Source organism: Hydractinia symbiolongicarpus, chromosome 6 (genome assembly GCF_029227915.1).
Source record: "Hydractinia symbiolongicarpus strain clone_291-10 chromosome 6, HSymV2.1, whole genome shotgun sequence".
Classification (NCBI taxonomy): Eukaryota; Metazoa; Cnidaria; class Hydrozoa; order Anthoathecata; family Hydractiniidae; genus Hydractinia; species Hydractinia symbiolongicarpus.
Window position 1 is genome coordinate 15,807,731 of NC_079880.1, and position 24,489 is coordinate 15,832,219.

Consider the following 24,489-nt stretch of genomic DNA (forward strand, 5'->3'; position numbering starts at 1 on the left):
TGCATATGGCTACTTCAACTTTTTAGTCAGAGTCAGCTATAGCTACAACTCAACATGAAAAATAGATGGTATAACAAACTAAATAAAAACTTTAAAAGGATAGAAATAAAAAGGATAGCTATTGCTAGTTAGCTGGCTTTAACAGGAGGCTGTATCAAAAGTCTATGAAGTCTTAATAGTGACATCAGATCTATTTTTAAGTTAAGCCTTGTTATAGATAGCTCATTAGAAATAGTTTAGAACCTGTTACTTAGGTGATATGTTGGGTAGTAAAAGGGGTGTTTGAAAAAGTGTTAATTTCATGATATGTTCAGCTTTGAAAACGATTAAATTTACTTCCTTCATTGACTAGCAGAGTCTTGTCAAGTGAGGTGAAAGGTAGGTTGCATGAGGCCTATATAAGGAGCGTTATGTTTGTACGGTATTGAGACATGGTCAGCTAAGCAGGAAGATCTTGACCGTTTAAAAAGAAATGATAGGAGAATGGTTAGGTCATGTGTAACACCAGTTTGAAAAACAGAAAGAGTTTAAATGAGCTAAGAAGCATGCTAAGTATTCATAGCGTTATTATGCGGACTGTTTCGTGAGAGGTTGGCAATCACATTCTTATATCTGTGAAAGCTTTCCGAAATTACCTAATTTACCAAAAAAAGCGAAATATGAACGCTTTCAACCCTTATTGCTGACGTAAATCTTTTTTTAGAAGCCTATTACATGGATTTTTTTTACTTGTGGCCGTACTAATTATTATAAATATTGTTAAGAACCTGATACACTTGTATAATATCACTGAAATATACCTTATAATATCAATATAATTTCTTAAAATATGTTTAAAATATGGTTATAAGTTCTTATAATCTCTTATAGTATAGCTATAGTATGTATAATTTCAACATCTGGCATGTGCGTCATAACCTCATAATTTGCTGCATGGCTATAATATTTAAATAAAAACAATTGAGTTTGGAGAATTAAATTTGACTGGGTTGGCCGGTAATTTATCTGGTTACTTTCCCGTAAATTTCTGATTCAGTGAGGCAACATCTAAGGCACAGCAATGGAGCGCTTTTGTTATTTCTAAAGATGGCCTAGGGGTAATTCCTGTTGTTACCTGTGTTTCTATTTAACAGAAGTTACACTAATTTTTTTTTTTTGAAATGGTATTAAACCTATTTGGATGTATGGCATTATTTACTTGTACTAAGTGCTCACCCTGGATTAAAATTCACTTTATAAGTTTTGCCAGAAACATTTTGAGAAAATTCGCTAAGATGGGCAAACATGTATACAGAAAAGTTTGCAAAAATTTTTCAGTTCCGAAAAGTTCAGAAAAGGCAGTTATACTTGTTCGTCTTCCCATGGAATCTTTTCAAATTTCAAGGAATCTTTCAAAATAAACGGCCACTCAAAAATTTTCGCTTTCGAAACTAGGGGACCCTGTCCCACGTTCCCCAACACTTTCTATATTGATTTTAAGATGGCACGCTACCTAAAAACCAACGAACTAACCTGGGATATTATCGAGATAAAATTAAGTTGGTTGGGTTACTTAGAAAAAATGAGGATTTTAAGTTTGGATCTAACACACTCTACAATCAGTGAAAAAAAATATTGGGACATGAAGGGAATTTTAAACACTGTTGCAGGGTGACCACTAATAAAATGAAAACAGAAGTAAGGATATTAAGGAGAAATAAGGAGAAAAATTGACATTTTTAAGGATATTTTGCTGTAAATAAGAATAAAAAAAATAAGGAAAATTAAGGAGAAAACCAATTTTAGTTCTCTTTCTTTAATGTTACATACTATGTTCTATGATAAGAAAATTATGCATATAATACAAATATACATATAAATTATGCCTTGAAAGAGAGAAAATATAGGATTTCAGGTAACAGAGAAATGTCTTATTTCACTGGTGATGAACAATCCATGAACACATTTCCAAAAAAGTTACGATCAGAAAAATTAAGAAAAAAGGAGAAATTAAGGAGAATAGCTAAAATTTTAATTTTCTAAGTATATTTAAGTACTTTGAAGGAGATTTTCTTTTTCTAAGGTTATTTAAGGAATTTAAGGAGGAGTGGTCACCCTGTGTTAACACAAGTAGTAATTTTGACAGTTTTTCACGTTTCAGGAATCACAACTTTGAAAATCGAGAACAAAGTTTGAGTCCATGCAAGAAAAACAAAGAAAATTCATATAATAAATGCACTCACATTATCTTCTTGATTTTTTTGCTCATAGTAGCTGATTTGATTTCTATCTTCTCGCATGTATCTTTCCTAGAATACATAACACACACTTCCTTTAGCAAACAAGTAACTCAAGCATTACAATATGGGTAACGTAATTTCTCTTCCTTTCTAAAATTTACCTATTTTTCGCTACCTTAAGACTTACTAGCATACATGACTTTTCCTAACTTTTATCTTGTATGTCTGGGATAAATAGATTAAATAGAAAAAATTGCATACCATACTAAGAAAATTAATAACCAATCCATGTAACGAAATGAAAAACTCAAGCTAACGAAAAAATCAGATATTAAAAATTTATCAAAGATAAAATTTTTTATCTTTGATAAATTTCACAAATCTTCCATTCTACTAAATCTTCCATTATACTGAAGACAAAATGCTATACTCTTAAATAATTTATACCCAGTACTTTGCTTGCCATTTTATACACCATAGACCTATTTCCATATTTCTGTAATTAATAATTAATCCTTAAACAACGCTCTACCTTCTCAGGACACATATCCATGCATATTCCATAAAGTGCTTTGTATTCTTCTCTGTCACGTTTAAGACCTTAAATAAATACACAAGAGAAATCACTGCATTTTTTTATTACCATAAATTAAATTGTTTTCTGGTTTGTATTGTCTTTATTTTTAGAAATTATTTGTCCAGTCTACTTAATTTGACAAATAATAGTGGACTGACTGTCAAAATACAAATTGCCTAATAAACTTATATACCTTTCCGGAGTGCTTTATCAATTTGATCCAAAACATCAAATTTTGATTTTGAATCATAACAAACAACTAATTGTAAATCTTGCACCAAATTTGCCAATAACGTTTTAAATTTATCAAAGCTATTCCGTCTCTAAAAAACAAGAAGATATTGCATCATAGTGTTTTTATACTGCATTCTGCCTTTATATTGTATATATCTATGAAAATTTTTGGGGAAAAAAACAGCAATAAAACTGGCACTGTCTTACAATGTTTTTAATTTGTAACAGCAATTTTGAACATATCAGCAGCAAGTTAATTGCTGCAATAACAATTTTTCAACATTGTTTCGGTTACACTTTTACTTTATAAGGGGTTACAACTAGCCAAAACTAATTTTGAAAAAAAAAAAGAACTAAATTAAAAATTGACTTCATAAAGCACTGTTTATAAACTTGAAATATTTTTTTTTTTAATTTTTTTTCGTTTGTTGCATTGCCAGTTGTTGAAAAAAGTAAAGTATTAAGGCATGTTTTTACTGTTTTCTACTTTTTGTAGACTGACATTGATTGCTTCAACCATTTATGTTCAAGTTAAACCCACCTTTACTAAAATTGGATACTTCTTTTGCACACATATAAAGAACAAAACCAATACACACTCCTTCGTAAAGAACATGTGTAATAAATCAGGAATCTGCCATAGAACTGCCTGACAAAACGGTCGGTTTAGATTAATAATAGTATTAAGGAAATATTTGTAATGACATATTGTTTAAATACCTGGATTAAACATTTTCAAGCTTTCACATTCTTTACGAAAGAAAACATCCTTTATGAAAGTGGAATTTTTTGCCTGGTTCTGTATTTTCAACCTGAGACAGACTTTTACAATAGACCAGCTGTGGAAAAATCCACTTGATTATGGAAACAATGGCTTCACTAGTTTTAACGATACTATCTTTGTAATGACAATGTTTAAAATAGGTTATTAAAAATAAGACTATTTTTTTCGGTTCTTTCGCAGAAAAAAACATGTTCTTTTACAGGACGAATTTGGCCTGTTACGGTACTTTTAGTCACAGATACATCGTATTGTTATACAGGTGATGTAGATTATATCTAAGGTTAAGATTGTCTGGTCTTTAAATACCAAATATGCCCAATGTATTGAATACCAAATATACCCAATGTATTGCACCAAACCATTTAACAAATTAGTTTTACAATATACAATCTTATGGATTTCCACATAATTTACAAATTTTTATTATCAATACAACCATGAAACTTTTTTGATAGCATATAACAATTGCCACTGTATGTCAATCAAAAATTAAAAAGTTTATATACTAAAGAAAAAAACAACAAAAATAATAATCCACTACAACTTAATCAAATTAACTTCTGTGAATGATCAACTGGAAGCAAATGAATCTTTTGTGACAGAAGCACTTTAGTAAAATTAATTATTACTTTAATCATTTTACAAGGATCACCAAAATATAAGAACAGACAATTCAATTAAATATTTTTCTGAATATTTTAAGAATGCAAAGTTTATCTTTTCCTGAAGGTTGTACCAAGTGACCAGGGGAATAAAAAAAATGAGCTACAGATCAAAATTAATTTTAAATTTAAGTGGAACATGCTTGCCACCAACATTTAAGACAGTTGAGAGCTGTCAAACTGTCAGGTTTTGTTATGTGTAGGAAAAAGTGAGTTGTGTTCACTTCTCAACATACAATAAAAAAACTATTGTTGTTTTCTCACCTTGGTTTTATTTTCCGTACAAAATTTCATAACAGCATCCCTTTCCAGTAGCTTGTTTAACTTAGACCCTACAAAATTAACTTCAACAGAATTTCCATCTTCCAATAGGTTTCCACTCTGCATAGCAGATTTAGCACCTTCACGGTTTAAAAAAGTTATGCAAGCAGTGTTGGTTTGCACTTTTATATCAACTCTAACAATTATTCCAAACTTTGAAAAGTGAGAGTGTAAAAATTCTTCAGCCAAAAACTTTTTTGGTATATTCCTGACTTCAATTATGCAAGGCATTTGTGATGAATCATCTTTTTGCCCTAAAAAAAATTACTATAATATCAAAATAAAAAACAAGATTGATCTTTAAGGCTAGTGTAACACAGAATTAGTGTTTTTTAAAAAAACACTAATTCTGTGTTTATTTTTTTACTTTTAAAAATTAAATAGTGAAATGAATGGTAAAAATGGTTTAATATTATGTAAGGAAGGTGTGGCCACTTATTTTCAAAAGCTGTTTCTTAATGTATTTTACATTGAAATTGTTGTATGATACAAATTTGATATTCTTAGTAAAAGAAAATTTCTAAAGTGTAGGGAAGCGAGTCTAGGAAATCTTGCAGTCATAAAATGGGTGAGTTGTGATTTGCAAGTTGCCTATTTAGTGAGTTGAAAATATGTACTACCATATTCTCCGGAATATAACCCACGGGTTATAAGTTGAGTTTTACGACTTCCACCGTTGGTGCAGGTTATAATGTGGTGGTTATGTGATAAGTTTTATATTTTCTGTCATGTGAAATTTAAAATTTATACATTCAATGAAGAAAATAGTACCAACAGGATAAAATGCGTACAATAATATAACTGCATGCGTGATCCTATACCTACATACTCTTACTTCAACTACGGGATTTAATTTTTTTCACACAGTGAAATTGCTTTAACTTTCTATTGATTGCCAGTGCTAATATTACGAGCTCTCTCTGAAATACAATTCTGGAGATCATTTTTCTTGTGTTGAATGTAATTCTAATCTATTTATATCTTTGCAATCACATTGAGCACATTGAAATAATTTGCTTCTGGTAATAGAGCAATATAACAGGTATCATTTTTAGGATTCATTGACACGTATTTCACAACCTAGTGCCCAAGACTTGATTATTAATTCCTGCTAAAAATATTGAAAAATGTTAACATTAAGGTATAGATAATAATTTTCTTTTTTTATCTTCGCTACCTTCAAGCTAGAGGTGGCCACTGAAATGTCAAAAATAAATATAAAATACAATTATTAAAACACACGCAACTCCTCCTCATTGCCGCCATTCATTTTATTATGCACACTGTGATTGCTGAGATATAGATAGATAACAAAATTCTTTAAACATTAGAAAAGAACATTCCCTACATCGCTGTTATTACTATGTTGTTTATTTTGATGCCAAAAAACTTAAATATACATAAAAAACAGACATTTTACTTTAGGTTTATAACCTGATAGCGTGGTTTTTGTTTGCTTGTTTAATCGCAGGAAGCAAGAGTTATTATTGGATGAAACTAATTGGCTGAAACTAATGTCTACAAATAAAAAGAAAACAGCATTGTTTGATTAAGTACTTGAGAAATTAACTTTAATTCATTATTATTTCAGCAATCGGAGACAAGGAGGTTAAGACTGAGAGAATCGCTAGTTCAGACACTTGGTTCTCGTGTTTGGGGTTCACAGGTTTAAACGTCCCCCACATGTCTCCAGCATCAAAAAAAAACACACGCACATGTTTACAAAATGATTAGGGTAAGTAAAAATGTGCTGAATTTTTTTCTTAACACAATGCGGGTTATACAAAGGTGCGAGCTATCTAATAGCATCCAGTTTATAACCCCCTAAAAAAGCTGAGCTGCGGGTTATAGGATGTGTGGGTTATATACCGGAAAAATTGGTATATTGAGTTATTTTTTTGAAAAAATCGCAGACCAGGTAATATATTACAATCAGCAAATGTTAAAAGGGAAACACATAAAACAGCCAAATAAATTTTCGAGCACTTTTGCTTTATAAGGAACATTATACCAACATCCAACGAAAATATTAATATTAAGTTGCTGTTAACAAAAATGTCTATACACAGCTTTCACAGCACTCACTCAAAAAGATGTTCGATGGAACAATTAGTCAAAGGGGTATATGTACTTAACTTAACTTATGAACATTTAAAATTGCTAAAAAAGTTGTATATAGTAGAAGAATGAATGATTGCTGGACCAAAATATAATAATTACATAATATTTCTACCCGTTAGCGTCAACCCACAGTTTAATGATTAAGTTGAATGATTCATACACTGAACAAATCAGTTTGAAATTGGATAAGGCCTCATGCTTACGCTTGTCTTTAATTAAACCACTACATACAGGGTGGACTGTTGACTTACAATAATATGACATCAGCAAAAGGAAAAAGATCATCAGCAGTGGATGGCCTATGTATGGCATTAAAGAAGAAATAAGCTTGGGATTACAGCATTAACAGCAATTGAAACGCTTAATGGCATTGCACCAATACTGCTGTAGTCAAATTAAAATCCAGTTCTTCACACTCACCTTACTTCAGAGTTTACGTCAATAGAGATGACAACGATTCGTCAACAAAAAGGTGGGGGTTCAGAAGATGACCGCAATAATTTTAAAGTGTTTAAAAATTAATAATAATACCTATAAACTTTACCTAGTACCTATAGAAATAGATATTGCTATTATAATCTAATGTTTCGAAATATATCACCTAAAAAATTCAAAAAGCGAAAAAAAGTGAAAAATTTTACAGAAATAACTTCTGCAGATGACAAATTTTAAAAAATTCTGCGGAGTTAACTTTCGCGAATGAAAAATTTTGAAAATTTTTCAAACTTTCTGACCTCAAAACTTTCTGACCCTTGTGTACTTAGATGTCCTGCTAATAATAACTTTCATCGTGTCTTGTTGACTTTTCCCACAAAATTCAGACTTCCATAGAAAGAGCCCACTAAGCAGTTCTGTGAAATCAAAGAACTACAGGAAGAATTTAGGCAAACAATTATAGTGTTTAATAACTCTGTAATAAAATTTATAATAGCTCCTATACAAAGTAATGTACAAAATTTCATTGCAAACATATAAGGCAAGGTTCTATCAAAAGGAATGAATGTCTGTATGACACCAGCTTCAATCACAAAGAAAGAAATAGTTGCTAAAGTGGAAAAGGCAATTAAAGATCCACCAAAAGGAGAGGCATACACAGTGGGAGCTAAAGTAAGCCTCACGCTACAAAAAAGCAAACCACCAAAGGACAATGTACAAAGATATGAAAGACTGTCACTGAAGAATCTAAAGAATGACAAAGATATCATAATCCTGCCATCTCACAAGGGAAGAACAACATCATGAATACACCTGACAACATCAACAAGTGCAACAAAGACATCAACATCGGGCCTAACAAACTTTTCAACAAAGATCCTACAAAAATCATCAAACAAGCAGCCAAGAAGCCATCTTAATAGAGTTAAAAAGAAAAGAATATACATTGATGATAAGCAGTATTACCAACTAAAACCTTGTAATGGACCAACACCGCAATTTTACGGACTACCAAAAATTTATAAACAGGGAAATCTAATTCGACCAATAGTCTCTTGTACTGGAACACTTATATATACAAACTACTAAAATTTGTTTCGTCTATTCTTAGCAAATTTACAGCCAGTCCCCATAGCAAGAACTCAAAAGAATTCTCGAAATACATCAGATAACAGAAAAAGAATGTATGGTATCATTTGATGTCACATCACTCTACACAAATGTTCCCAAAAAGACTTTATTGAAAACAATGTTGCATTTGGTGAAAAACCAAAGATTCCAGGATTTTGTGCGTTTGGTTAACTTGTTTTAACAAAAACATGGGACCTGTTTAATAAGAACTTCTACCCTCAAACAGACAGAGTTGCCATGGGAGGCCTTCATCATCAGTAGTTGCAGAACTATACATGCAAGCAGGTGAGACAACAGCATCAGTCACATCAGACACTCGTCTAAAGGTTTGGAAAAGATTCGACGTATTTGCCATAATCAAAAGATCCCATCTAAAAGAGTTAACAAATCAATGGCCTCCATCAACAAATTAAATTCACTGTGGAGCTTAAACAAGATGAAAGCATCGCTTTCCTTGACACTTCGTTCAAACGCAAGATGGTACCATTTCAGTTTCAGTTTATCGTAAACCAACACACACTAACAAGTACTTTAACTGCGAATCAAACCATCGAAAATCTTGCAAAGATAGTGTCATATCTTCATTACTGAATCTTGCCAACAGTGTAGTCAGTGACAAATAGGAGAGGAAAGAAGAAAATCGACATGTAAAGAATGCATTAATCGCAAATGGATACAGTCAAAAAGTCATCAAGCAAGTGGAATAAAATGAACATATGATGCAACCGAGACAACAGGGAAACATCTAAGGAATTTATTACATCAGCATTCCAGCCCTTTATACCAGGTACCAGCAAGATCCTTCTTCAAATTTTAAGGCAACACAAAATCAAATGTATTTCAACTCTAAAGACACCCTACAAAGCACTTTGTCTTAACCAAGACAAAATTAACCTGGAAGAACAAAGCAATGTTGCTTTCGAAATCCCGTCTAAAAATTGTAATGCAGTATGTATAGGCCAAACAAAAAAGGAAATTCAAGCAACGAGTTCGAAAACACATGCGCATAGTGGGAAACGGAGATGTTAAAAAAACGAAATTGTGGACTGCAGCTGGAGCAGGAGTTATCAGTTTATTGGGATGAGAAGAAAATAATTGGCAGAGAAACCAGAACAACAGCTGCTAGGAAGATAAAAGAAACTATCAACAGTGTAGAATGTGACAAACACATAAACAACATCTCGTATCAACTTCCTGAGATTTGGTTACCAGTCCTACAGAAGAAGTAGTTATCTCCATCTAGGTTAAAAAATGTTAATTACCAGAATTAACTGTAATTAACAGCTTGTGCCTGATTGGTTAATTTTTATGAATTTTGATCTTCTGCAATTATATAAATAGATGCTCAACATCATTTTACTTCACCCAATGATGGGAGAAGGATCTCCCGAAACATCCCTAATAAATTATCATGTTCAAGAAATGACAAACTTAGCCACGAGATGCGTAAAATGTTGTTGGGGATACTACAACATTAAATCATAATCATTTCTCATGGAAAACATCTATTAAAATTAAAGAGTGCATGGTTTTAGAAAACTAGCAGAATATAATTCCTTATCTGTTTTTGAAGTCCCCCAATTTATAACGCAGCACAGATATATCAGCTAGGGGCACGTTGCAAGCATACGGATTGGTTTCTTGATACAGCGCGAGATGTTATCAACAAGAATATGGGGCCCAGGTGTTGACAAAATTGAGATTGGAAATGACTTTCTCAAATTCTTTTGCACAAGATATCACCAGAAAAGGTCCAGAGACTCTACACTTTCTGGATTCTTATTTCCTGTTTCTTAGAAATAATAAAGTTCAAGAATATGCAGCGCTTGGTAAAGCGCTATGTGTTGTGCAATCCGAATGCCACATGCTCTGATTGGTCGAGAACCAGGCCTATTAATAAGGTGAAATTGATCGCCCTTGCTCACGCAAAGACTCACAATAAATCCCAAGGTTAAAATAATTTAGACTGGGCAAGCAACCTGAATAATAGAATAAGTTTATAAAGGCATACTACATTACAAAATATAAAGGCATATTTTATTACAAAATCTTTTATGCCGTCCAGTCTGCTTCAAGTTTGGCTAAGTGGGATTAATGTTTTGAACTATGCCTATGTCTTATTTAGCTCTCACATTAAGTCACTTCACACCTTGTCTGCATACTGTTGCATTTCTATTTGATCAATTTTTTGTTTGTTTTTATCGTTTTTACTGTTTTTACTGCTTTTTTCCATTTTTATTCTCAGACAGGACGGACATTGATAGCAGTTTTTTTGTATTTATGTATATATTTGCAAATTACTGAAGTCCTCATCCTGTATAAATATTTTCAAATAAATAAAAAAATATTTAAACTATTGAAGGTCCTGTCAATGAAAAAATAACAACACTAGAGACAAGTTTGCTGAGCCTTTACATGTGATGATTAATTGATTACATACACTCTAATTTTTAAAATGATAACTTTGCTTGTCCATGGGATCAGATGTTTCTGGCAACCCCCTGCAATCTTGGTCAAAGTATGTTAGACAAGACAACTAATTGTATAGGCTATTTCTAAATTAGATTCACACATTACACACGCTCTACCAGAAGGCTACCGACTGGTAGTCTTCTGGTAGAGCGTTCGATTCCACTGCGAAAAGTCTTGGGTTCAAACCCGACCAAATCATGCCAGAGACTATAGAAGTGTAAATCGATCCTTTCTGCTTAGCGTTCCGCATGAGAATGGGATTGATATCTTAGGCTGTTGTCTAGTTGAGCGATTGATGTGCTTACACGAGTTTCGTAGCTCAAATGGGAGCTTTAAATGCACTAGGACCCCTTCGCAGGACCCTCGTTGATAGCAGTACCAATAGGAACTGAAGAGGCTATCCTGGGTAAATAATCTCAATAATAATAATAGTAATAATAATAATAATAATAATAATAATAATAATAATAATAATAATAATAATAATAATAATAACAATAACAATAACAATAACAATAACAATAACAATAACAATAACAATAACAATAACAATAACAATAACAATAACAATAACAATGACAATAATAATAATCTGGAAAAAAATATTGCTTCTGCTTTTCCTACTCTAGCTGCTGTGACTAATACTGCAAAGGGATTACAGAGCTCAATTTGTGATATTCTTGTTAACAGATTCGCAGCTCATGCTCTAATAGACAGTGGGAGTCTAGAGAGTTTTATTCATCCTGCGTTTGCCAAAAAATACTCTTTACCAGTTACCGAAGAAACCAGCCAAGTCTCAATGGCCACCACTTCTTTATCTAGTGGTATCAAAGGATTTTGTGTTGTAGATCCTGCTGTGAATGATAAGCACTACACCAATCAAAAACTTAGTATTCTTATAGTAGACTTGAGTGTTGATATGATTCTAGGACTTGATTTTCAAAAACAACACAAGCAAGTTATATTTAATCATGGTGAAACTACTGAAATGGAATTTTCTAGTTTAATGGCAATGGAAACTCTGCTATCTTCATTGTTTGCCAATCTTACCAGTCACCTTAAGCCGATAGCTACTAAATCAAGAAAGTACAGTAACAATGATAGGAAATTCATTGGTGAGGAAGTAAAGCGACTGTTAGCAGAAGGTATAATCGAGCCAAGTAACCCTCTGTGGAGAGCTCAAGTCATTGTTACTAAAAATTCAAACCATAAGAAACGTTTAGTCATTGATTATTCACAAACAATCAATAAATTTACTGAGCTTGATGCTTACCTGCTAACGCGCATCGATGAAACAGTTAACAAGATTTCTCAATACTATTTTCCTTAGCTCAGCATACCACGAAATACAAATCAGTGAAGCTGACAAGCCATATACATCATTCAAAGCAGACTAGGCACTATTTCAGTTTACTAGAATGCCTTCTGGAGCTACAAATGGAGTTGCGTGTTTCCAGCACAAGATTGACGATTTTATCACTGAAGAGGAACTACAGGCTACCTTTGCTTACGTAGACAATGTTACTCTATGTTTCATGACTAAAGAGGGCCATGATATTAACCTAAATCGTTTATTGGCAGTAGCATGTAAAGGAAATTTAACTCTCAATGAAGATAAATCTGCTTTCTGTACTCAATCGTTAAATATCCTGGGGTATGTAATTCAAAACAGTGAAGTAAAACCTGATCCAGAAAGTTTGAAACCTTTGGGAGAGCTCCCACTACCAACTAACATGAAGTTTGCTGAATAGGATCATTAGTTTGTTTTATACTACTCACAACCATTGGTGAGGTCGACAGTTTTTCCATTAGACAAAGAAGCTGAAACTGCCTTTACCAACCTGTAACTTGATATTGCAAATTTTGTAGTATGCTCAGTAGATGAATCCGTTTCTTTCGAATTAGAAACTGATGCTTCTAATATAGCTCTTTCTCAGAACAATGCATGGCTCCGAACTGAAGTATCCAGCAGTTGAGAAAGACTTGTGCAATTTTAGAATCTGTTCGCCATTGGAAACGCTACCTATCTGGCCACCATTTCACTTTGACAACCAATCAAAAATGTGTTGCTTGCATGTTTGACAAAAAACGTTGTTTCAAAAATGACAACATTAATCGTTGGCGTTTGGAGCTTGGTTGCTACAGCTTTGATATTCACTACCGACCTGAAGAAGAAAATAACATTCCAGATTCATTTACATTTGTGTATTGCTCTACTATCAATACCAGTATTTTAACTGACTTACATGATTGGTTATGTCATCTGGAGTTACCAGAATGTGTGCATTCGTTCGCAGCAAGAATCTCCCCTACTCAGATGTTGATGTTAAGTGTATCACTAATAGCTGTTATGAATATGTTGTGAGTGCAAGCCACAACATTTCCGACCAACAAAAGTGCATCTTATAAAACCCACGTAGCCATTTAAACATCTCAATATAGATTTTAGGGGACCACTACTAAGTTCTTCGCAAAATAAATACATCCTGAGTTCTGAAGATTCCCTTTTGCATTTTCGTGTATCGACATGACAACACCAACAGTCTGAAATGTCTGTGTATATTATTCTCAATGCCGCCTTACATTCATTCTGACCGAGATCCATCATTCATGAGTAAAGAACTAAAACAGTTTCTTCATGAAAAAGGTGTTCCCACCAACAGAACTACTCTATATAACTCTCAGGGAAATGATCAATGTGAAAGGTACAATGGAATCATTCGGAAAACTGTTACTTTAACTTTAAAGTCCAAAAATTTACCAATCTCATGTTGGGAACACCGTTTACCTGATGCGCTCCATTCAGTTCGATCATTAATTTCAACCACCACAAATGTGACACCTCATGAGCGTATGTTTTCATATCAATGTCACTTCCTTTCTGGCTCTCATGTCCAGGACCAGTTTTTCTCTAACTCTTCAGAAGAAATTCAAAGTTTGAGCCATTAGTCGACGAAGTGCAATTGATAGAAGCCAACCCACAATATGCTCACATCCAACATCTAATGGAAGAGAGTCAACATGTCATTTTGCGATGTCGCACCAATAAATAAACTTCCATAGACCAATGTAAGCACTGATACTAAAAGAATCGGTCAACTGAATCGGTCATAATGAATAAATCTGTTAAAACAGACATTGATATACCTTCCGTCATAACAGATGCTGTTGTATACCACAGGACGTTGCCTTCGCTGCAGAACCTGCCCAACTGAAGAAGGTCGAACTGAATAAGAACAGCACCTATAATCGTTTAGATCTGTAGTTTTAACAGGACTGTTTAGTAAGGCTTGATATGCATGTCCGATGTGCTCTATGCTACTTAGGCCATGTGTTTATATACCTCTGTGACTCTGTTACTCTAATTTGTTAAGTTTGTTTGCTTAGCTATTATATATTGCTGTGTTGCATCCATTATATCCACAATTTTTGATATAGTAACTAGCTTAATATTTATAGCTGGAGAGATGTTGTGTTATAGTTATGTTATGTTATATATACTTTAGGTAGATATAAACTTATGATAAAAGCAAATTGTAAAGAAGTATCACATTTTTAAGGTGAATTAAGTCACAGAATTTCAGAATACCAAGTTTATTGAATAGAGATTTTGAGGGGGCATTATGTTGTTGAAAAGACATGAGTCCGATAGTGAATGCTGCAGAATGAATATGCGGGTTATAAAACAATTACCAGGTTTGCCCCAGATTTCACTGCAATATTGCAAGCAACTGCCAAAATCTGCATATAGACTAGCTTAAGGATATGTTGAGAGATCAAGTGGCAGAGTTTAGCTAATTGCTCCATTAGCCCTCTTGAGTTTGACAGCAACATTATTGATCTGAGATTTCTAACTTAGATCATAGTCAAAAGGATGCTAAGGTATTTAATACGAGCACTGTGGAAATTTTTTTGCCATTGATGAAAAGTTTAAAGGTAAGTTTGTGCTTAAACAATACGTATTCTGTTTTACTTGCATTCAACTATATTTTGTTGGCACTGAGCCATTGTGAAAGTAATTTAAGGTGAATGTTGGTACTCTTTGAAAGGGATTTTCTTGATTTATCAAAGCAAACCAAGTTGGTATTATCAGCAAAGTAATGAACCGGGAAGTATTTCATAATAAGAAACAAAAGGGGGCCTAGCACAGATCCTTGAGGGACACCACGCTTAATAAATTTGTACCCAGAATGGAATCCATTTATCGGTAATAGCCAACAGTTTGGTTGTATATTACCAAGATAAGAACGTGACAAGTTAAGGTTACTGTAAAGGAAAAAACTCATTTGATAAGTAGTCTCAGAAAAACCCTTATAATTTATCAATACTTTTTTATTTATTTTTTTTTATTTTTTTATGTTTTTTTGTTTCTGAATGCTTGATGAAAGACTTTTTTTGATGGTGTTATTTTCGTGAGATGGTAATTTTCCAAAAAGAAAATATAATGAAATAAACACACACCAATTTTTTTTCACCGTACGTTTTAAAATGGCTTCTTTTTTCGAACGCGTGGTTGCAGACTTCTCGTTTTTGCACCATTATATTCAGCATAAATTAAATTTAAAAAGTTTCCCCGTTTTTTTTTTTCTAATAACTTCGTTATGAAATTATTTGTAATTATATATAATCATTCAAAAAAATGCATATTTTTTTCTTTCTGACGTCATAATTCGCTAATCAGTAATTTATACAAAAAAATCTGGGAATCTTTTGTGCATAATTTATTCAGCTTTTCATTACCGAAAATTTCAATGAAATTTCGGAAAAAGAGACCACAAACGTAAAGGCATGTATGCGAAAATTTTCTAACAAGATATTTGTTTTTAAAGATTTTCATAGGTGTTATAAAAATGTGTGAACTGAGTATGCAGAAAGATGATAGAAGTGCAAACTCTTTCTTTATGCTGAATATGCGTGCACTCGCTCAGAATCATTAATAGACAGAAGTCAGATTTACAAGAGACAGCTCATATGCATATTCCTTAACTTTGAGTTTTTTTAATTCGATAGTGAAAGTAAACAATCTAAAGAAATATTATTATGCATATTTTTATACTGGAGTTCCATTTTATGCATAATGTTTACAAAAAATATGCTCAACTCATTTTGCACATATTTTTTCAAAGGTGTGAAGGATATAACACCTCTAAGAAGGCTTTTTCCAGAAAAAAGGGATGTTCCAAATATTTTCATAGACTATAAAATATGTCATTGGAAAGAGAATTTTTTTTCTATATATATGTCATGAATTTTTTGCAAAAAACCTAAAAAAAAATTGTTACAGTAACCTTAAGGGAAATTCCACGCATACCATAATGAAAACGCTTTTTTAAAAAAAATTCACAATCAACAGTATCAAAAGCCTTCTTTAGATCAATAAAAATACCACAAACAAACTGGTCAGTATCTACAGCATCCATGTTTTGGCAAATGTTTTGAAAAGTTTGTGCAGTGGAGTGTTTATTACGGAATCCAAACTGATGAGAATACAGAATTTTGTGCTGGGTTAGAAACTGATACACATGTCTGTATAAATTTTCCTAATATTCGATAACAAGGAGATTGCTCTGTAGTTAGTGCAATTAAGTTTGGATCCTCTTTTGTGTACAGGAAAAACCTTTTGCAATTTTCAGTTGAGATGGAAAAACATCAGAGGAAAAAGAGGAGTTGATAAGTAAACAGGATTTCTATCTAAAAAAAATTGTGAAAAATGTTTATGTGAAGGAAGAATTTTAGATTGAATTGAGTCAGCTTTAGAGGAAATATAGTCATTAAAAATATTAGAGACCACACGAGGATAAGAGATATTATTACTATTCATGTTAAGAAAGGTAGAATGAGAAATGTTTGCAGACTTGACAGAAATATAGAGTTAATGCCTTTCCAAACCTTGCAAATGTTTTCTGATTATTGCTGAAGTAATTAAAATAAAACATTCTTTTTTACCTTTGAAGCGTTCTTGGTCAAATTTTTTCCAATCCCTGACCATGTTATTACATGAATTGGGGGAGAAACAGGATTCTCTTGAATATCAAAAACTAAGGAAGGTAATTAGAGATTGCGGTACCATTACTACCAGAGATGGTGTCAAGGTTTGAAGAGTTTGAAAAAATTTTGTCAAAAGGGTATATACTGGATGAATTTGTTATTATTGTAGGATAAGTTATATGGGGGATCATAAAGAAAGAACTATAATATCAAAAAAAGAAATTAACACTGCTATCAGATTCATATTTTAAAAGGTTATTATTAAAATCCCTAAAAAGAACCAAAATTTTCTTTTCTTTGCATACAGTCTCTAACAGGGGGAGAGATATAGCATGTTGAATTCCTTGACAGACATACAAGGGTGTCTATAGATGCATCTAAAAACCACATTCTTCTCCCCACTTTGAGTTATTTCACAAAGACAAATTCAAGTACTTTACTTTTGAATGCAAGTATCCTCAATGACGAGGAGATATATAAAAGGGAACTACTTTTCCAGAATAAGTGGGTACATGCTCAATAAAATAATTGGGTAGGGAGCAGGTACTAGAAATGATTTGGGGAAAAAACTTAGGCTCAGTAACTATGACCTTGAAATCAAGCCCAAGTTGACTGTCAAGGAGCTTAAGTTCATTATAATGTAAGGATAACAAGGCAATATATTCAGTTGAAAAAAGAATCTTTTTGATAAGAATTACAAGAGGAAAATTTATGAAATTTATAGTACTTACAATTAACTCCACCAGCATTAAAAGATTGGTCAGCTAAGTCAGATGAGAGGGAATTTAGTTGTGGAAAGAAAGGTTTCAGTGCCACATTACTATTATTGGAGGAGAAAATTTGGTTAGTACTTTTCTCACCAGGGGAGGAATCACTTTAAAGGAGTGGAAAAAATCTATTTTGCGACATTCGATGCAGTGAAAAATAGTGACCTCCCCCAGCACCTGCTCCATCTAGTTATTTTTCTAATCATTCATCGAATATACAGAACAAACCTTGCTTTCATGAAATAGACAGTCTGGAAAATATTTTATTAAATTTTTTATTGAGTGCTTTTGAGCAATGAAAAATATATATATAAACCTGGTGATGTTTGAAGCAGCCATTAGCTACATCTGAGGCAAGTATTCAAAGCATTTTAATGATAAAATAGAAGATAAACAGATACCGTAACTATGAGAATCGGGATCTAATTTTAATCAAACACAAAACTGCCTTAATTACAGTTTTAATTACGGTTTAGGTATGTATGGTCCATTGAAAACTTCACTTATCTCGTCTCCTGGCCATAAATTGTCAGACTTGTTTTCAAAAGTGCAAAATGTCACTTTCTGCCAGGTTGAATTACAAATATAGGAATTCTTAGGCCAGTGATACTAGCCATAACTTAAAATATTACAGGGAAGGTCACACTTCTGTAGGCTAAAATTATGCTAAACACTGCAGACTTTTGGGTAGGTGAAGGCAAGGCAGCTTTTAAGGTAATTGTGGATATTTTAGGATGTTCTAGCCATTTCTTTTTATGCCTGAAAATACACACTAGTAAGTTCCTTTAAGCTTGGTTCTCACTGTGGGTTAACGGTCAGCTAACCATAGTGCGCATGACGCGTTAAGACCTTAGCCCATAGTGTAAACATAAAAGTACCTGCTTAGCTCACAGCTGAACTCATCGTTAGCTCATCGTTAGCCGATTTTTTAAGATCAAAATTTTTTGATATTTTTTTTCGGCTAACAGTGAGATAAGCTCACTTTCAGCAATCTTCAAAGGAAGCCGACATAAATCATGCTCAAAGCGATTTATGTTTTTATAAATAGTAGTATCTTTCGTTGTGAAAGGTTATTTTAAAACTAAAATGGCCGACAAAATTAAAAAAATGACGTTTGAAAAAGAGGAAGAGGAGTTGGCGTTAAGGGTGAAAGATTTTTCCTGCTTTTCTGACCCAAAATCGTTTCCTTTTTCGTAATTTTTTTGTTAATTCCTTTCTTTCCAGGCTACGTCGTCTAAGACTTTCTTTCTATCTTTCTTTTTCATTCTTTCTCGCATTAGATTTGGCCACAAAAGAGCTGACGATGCACAGCTGTGTGAAAGTAAAACGAATACATCAGGTACCCGCAGCTCAAAAATTGAAATTGGCTAACACATTTTGCGCACTATACTATGGTTAGCTCATCGTTAGCCCATAGTGAGAACCAAGCTTTAGGGATGACATTAAAGTTATGTAGTGAGAAGACTTGCCATAATTGATGCAAGCCCTATTTGTTTAGATCACCACATAATAAGGATGGATACCTAGCTATAAGTAGTAGGTACCTAGCTAGCTATATATATATATATATATATATATACCTAATGAAGCACAGGATGATGCCGTCTTGACAGGTTCAGAAGGAGAATCCAACTTTAAATTACAGGATTGCAAGAGAAAAGGATTAATGAGGTCGTTTTCAAAACTTTTCTTGGCATGGTTCTCGCCTTGAGATTTTGTTAAAACTCCAACTCCTTGGTGATAGGATGACGCTGTTGTTGGCAGGAATTGTGTGGATGTTGAAACTGATGCAGGTAGAAATTGTTTTTTTGGTAATAGCTTTGTTGAAAGAAATGGGTTTTTTTTAGTAACATTATCAATAGACGCAGCTTGGGAAGAATAAACGTCTGCGATATATTGGTTCCCAGAATTTGCTTGATGGAAACTCATTTTACCACGCCAAAAGTTGAAGATAAAATAAATTAGGACGTATTTGAGTAGGCTGTTTTGAGTTTAAAACATGTACGGTATCGAGTTATTTTGCCGGATCGACATATTGCGTGTTAAAGCGAGATTATTTTTTTTTCGAATCCAACTCGTTACGACAGATTGCTGTAAATTACGTTTACGAGATATCATCTGCGCCAATCGGGAAAAGAATACCTTGCAATCGGGAAAAGAATACCTTTCATGTCCCATCCCACCAGTAACTGTGAATACCAAAGGCGTATAACTTCCTTTACTTGCATTATGCGTTTATTATATTGACGTTTTTTCTCTCTCTCTTTGTTGGCATAACATTGCTTAAGATTTTGGTTAGAGTATCTCTTGGCGCTTTGGTTAGACGCCCTTACGTCGAAAAATGCTATTTGGCCCCTTTTCCAAAATCCTCTCGCGAGAGGATTTTGGAAAAGACGTCTCTGCGAGCAGAGACGTCTAAACGAACTTCGTTATTACATTTAGCTGATTTAGCTGATAACGATTCCCCACTCATTTCCAGTAGTGTAGGTTCCACTCCTACATCATTACAAACTGCCTTTAATAACTGTGCAGTGATATTCCGTACTTCATTTTGGCGTAAGCTGACAAAACCACCCTTTTTAGACATTGAATGTTGAATTGTGAAATTGTGAAACCACACGCACACATTGCAGGCAACCAGGAATTGCCCAACCATACCTTAAGAGCGAATGTTGGCCCAAAATTGTTCTTTATTCAAGACATAATTTGACTCGCTAACTGACAGGCACAACTACCAGATTCACAACCCAACTCGTTGGATCTAAGTTGAGCCTCACTCAATGCAGCTTGTAAGTTTTTAAGCTTTGTTTTGTGAAACATGTCCTTGCGCATTCGAATTGCTGATTTTATTTTTCGTACATTGTCCTTGTTGGTTACAAAATTGCTGCACTGGTTGATGACATTTGCAGTGAGTTTAGCAGTAACTTTTCTGGAGTCATTATACACCGCTGTGGAGATTTCAGTTAAAATGTTTTTTCCCAATCCTCCGAATCTTAAGGGTAGGGATAAAAGCTTGCGTTCAGAAGCCGAAAAGACATGTCCACCAGTGATTGTTGGAATAAACTCTGTGCTCAACACCTCTTCAATTGGTTCAAGATAGTTTTCTACGTTCTCTATCGTCCGCAGCGTGTAGTTAAATTTGTGCTGGAAGCCATTGATAAGCAGAATATGCTGCTTGGGGTGAATTTCTGCAATTTTTGATAGTAGTTTTAGTTGAGTTATCCAAGAAGATACAATCATTTTAACATAATTTTCCTTTTAACCTACATCTCCTAAAGCAGCCCCAACTGTTGTAATCTCAATTTTACTTCCTTCAAATATATTCTTGACTTTATCTAAAACCGATTCTTTAACAATCAGATAAGACTTGATTGGTTTAGGGTAATACCCATATTTTGGACCATTTAGATTAAGTTTGTCCCACCATAACCTTAATTATATCAGCTCTCCTGCACCTGTTAAATCATCTGCAAACGCTACAGATTTTACATTTCAATGAAACTCAAGCAATTCATTAATCAATGGTGTCAAGCCTATTGCATTTACCGGGAAATTCTGCTAAATCGCAGACCAGGTATTTAATTTACTACATCCAGCAAATATTATTAGAAATTAAAGACTAGAAATTAAAAAAAAGGTTGCGAAGCGTTGTCGCATGTTGCAAGCAAAATTTGTTCCTCAAGAATCAAAGGCAGGAATGTTTGCAGGGATATAGGCCTTGAAGCTGGTAACCCTTGCTGTAGTCAGGACGGGCAAAAACATAGAATCATTTGACACACAGTTTTGTAAAAGCGTATTGATTCACCAGCGTAATTTTTTTTTTCACGGAATACAGTTTTGCTACACTAGAAATTTATTTCGAGAAGCAGTAACACATTCGGAAAAACAAAAGATTACAACAACTGATTGAGCGATTCAAATCACCTGCTCCGGTATATTTTTCAGAAGTTTTTAGGAAATATGACACGCTTATATGATACGTTTTTTTGCAAGAACAATTGTGTAAAGACACGACCCTTATATATTGCCAATAAACTGGAACAAAATTTGTTTTTAAAACTAACAACTAAAGTCTGAATTTTGTAGCAAAATAAGAACAAACCAAAATCTAAAATTTCTTTCAATTTTTTTTCAAACCACTGATAAAATTTCAAAAGTGAGAACAATTAGGACTGAATTCTAAAGTTGTGTAGTAAAACAACGTAAAAACAGATCAGGTGAAAACGGGCACGGAAAATAATAAAAATAAAATCTGAACTTTCAGGAACTCTTCAAATTTTATCGCGTGAGTTTAGCAGGTTGTTTTAACGGTGCAACGACTTTCAAACATTTTTGAAAGAATTGTAAGAATACACAAAACATAGTCGTTAGCCCGTGGAAAAATCCACGGGTTCGCCCGTCGCAGCTAAGCTACCATTTTGCGTGACAGACAGACGGACGGACGGACAGACGTATACGAACATTATAATATAGATTTAAAATTAATTTACATTCTTTGCAAATAAAAACATGCTTTCAAACTTTATCATTGTTTTTTAACATCTAAAATTTCCAAAATAATAATGACAACTTCGTATAAAGTTTAATTTGTTTTTATTCACGTGTCGCATGTAAAGTTAGATTACATTCTTGTCTAAACATGCAAACTTCCAACCAAAAATTTTTTCAATACATCCATGTTACGGGCATAACACACTGAAATGATTGAAATGTTTTATAGAGAACAAAAAACAACATAAGTTTGTCTGACCTATTGCAAAGATAAGCACATGTTTTTATAATTAGAAACATTAATATTCCGGGGCGGCGCCACTTTCTTGCTAAGTAATAATTTTTTTATTTTATGCAAATAAGTTTCTCTATCACTGCATGAAAATTGATGTCATCCAACCAGAGAACATGCAGGCTATATCACTAAATAATGCGATTTTTTATGCAGTGACGTAAGGTATAGCCGTTTTTACGTGTTTTAGGACTCTAAAAATGCGTTGGCTTCTAGAGGCCTCGCCCTGAACCCAAGTTGTTTCGGCGACTCGCTTCGCTCGTTGATGGTCACTAAAATCTCAAAATCTACCACTATGCCTAAGCCCCCACACTTTGGAAATTGTGGCGCCGCCCCTGATATTACAAGTACTTTCAACTATTTGCTGCAACTCTATATTTTTATTGGGTTTACAACCTGCATTTTAAACATGTTTTCTATATTTACTAACATAATGAAATTTAAAAGCAGTATTGGATAATGCATAACACACTTATATGCTCAAAATAATTTTGCCCTTCAAAAACAGTAATTACATTAATAGTCGCCACCATTATCAAACAAAATCTCACTTGGTTTGTGCATATCTTTTTCCTTTGTGACGTCCTACAGCATACATAGCTTAACATGACTTGTGAAGATTTACTCACTTCCTGTTCGAGTGATGAAAAATATCATGATGAAAAATATAATTTTCAAGAATTTAAAGGAAATCTAAAGTATAAATTGATGTTGGACATATATTACAGGACAAGCAAACAAGTGTAATTTTGGCAATTGATGTATTGATAAAGTTTGAATGCACATCTTTTAACTGGTCTAAAATTATTGATGACAGAAAATGTCAAAATTTGCTATTACTTAAATATGACATCATAATTTATGCAACATAATTAAGTCTGGAATTCTTTAAATGTGAATATCTAAAGAACAGAAGCTTTTAAAAAAAATTAAAAAGACTCGTTAACCAACTTTTTGAGCTCTGTAATATAGGTCCAACAACATTTTTATACCTTTTATACCTCCCTTTAACAATATGCGAAAGTAGGTAAACAAAGTAGAACTTTAAAAATGTTTTGTTTTGTTTAGCTATCACAAAATTACTTCCAGTACACTTTATTGGGCGTAATCATTTTAAGTTTTGTTTTTAAATCTAGCAAATTAAATGAAACACCTGTTGTCTTTAAAGATGTTTTGATGCACTGTCGTGGTGGCGACCGTAAGACTACTTTGACAATAAATATTCTGGGTATGGGTAACGAAAAGATAGGAAAAATGTGAAATTATAAGACAACATAGATTGCACTCAAAAAACAGTTATCTGTATGAAGTAAAACATTATCAATAAAAACGAAATTGAGTTAGGTGCGGCTAGCTACTAAAATAAGGTTTATATTTTTTACTTTAATTGTGGTAACTGTGTCCCGATTTAATTCAGCCTATGCTTTTTATAAAAACATTTTTTTTTTAAGAACAATACGGGGAAAAAATTCTTGACAAATACGGAGAACTATACTCAGGGGTAAAATTTTACTGATTTTTTCCAAAAACGCAACAATCCTAAAGAAATTTTTCTTAACAGAACTTTTCAAATGATCAATTGATGTGATTTGTGTTCTAAAAATTGACTAAATTAAACTGTTAGTGTTAAGACAGTAAAAACAAATAAGATGAAAATTAATAACCAAGAGAATCCGAGCCTTGGTCGTTCTTTACAAAAAAAATATTGCGTTGTGTTATGATTTTCACTATCACTTCATTCGTCAGACACTATCTTTTTCTATTACGAGAGCAAAATATACATTACTCTCAATGTTATTTTTTAAACTATTTTCAACACCTAAAAAATATTTTATGCTCAGATGAAGTGCACTTCTTGGCATGCTTCTTCTAGTTCATTCATTTTACCACCCAGACTCGTTCATTTTGCAAACGTTCTTTATTTACAAAGGACAGACATCTATCTAAAAGCTACATTTTTCATTGTTAAATTGAAAAAATCGGGAAATGAAACAT

General features: G+C 33.1%; 1 protein-coding gene across 4 annotated transcripts in view; it reads right to left on the reverse strand.

The window, feature by feature from the left end:
- LOC130647188 (germinal-center associated nuclear protein-like) overlaps positions 1 to 19,727 on the reverse strand; it is a 61,743-nt gene extending 42,016 nt beyond the window's left edge. The window contains exons 1-5 of one of the 4 annotated variants that reach the window (XM_057452953.1): positions 19,292 to 19,727; positions 4,741 to 5,051; positions 2,990 to 3,119; positions 2,752 to 2,819; positions 2,223 to 2,288 (exon numbers count right to left, since the gene is read on the reverse strand). In XM_057452953.1, coding sequence (XP_057308936.1) covers positions 2,223 to 2,288; positions 2,752 to 2,819; positions 2,990 to 3,119; positions 4,741 to 5,051; positions 19,292 to 19,640 — 924 coding nt within the window. In that variant the 5' untranslated portion in view covers positions 19,641 to 19,727. Of the gene's footprint in view, positions 1 to 2,222; positions 2,289 to 2,751; positions 2,820 to 2,989; positions 3,120 to 4,740; positions 5,052 to 12,797; positions 13,670 to 19,291 lie in introns of those variants that run through there. The other 3 variants (XM_057452954.1, XM_057452952.1, XM_057452955.1) reach the window with 3 other exon arrangements.
- Positions 19,728 to 24,489: the final 4,762 nt, after the last annotated feature.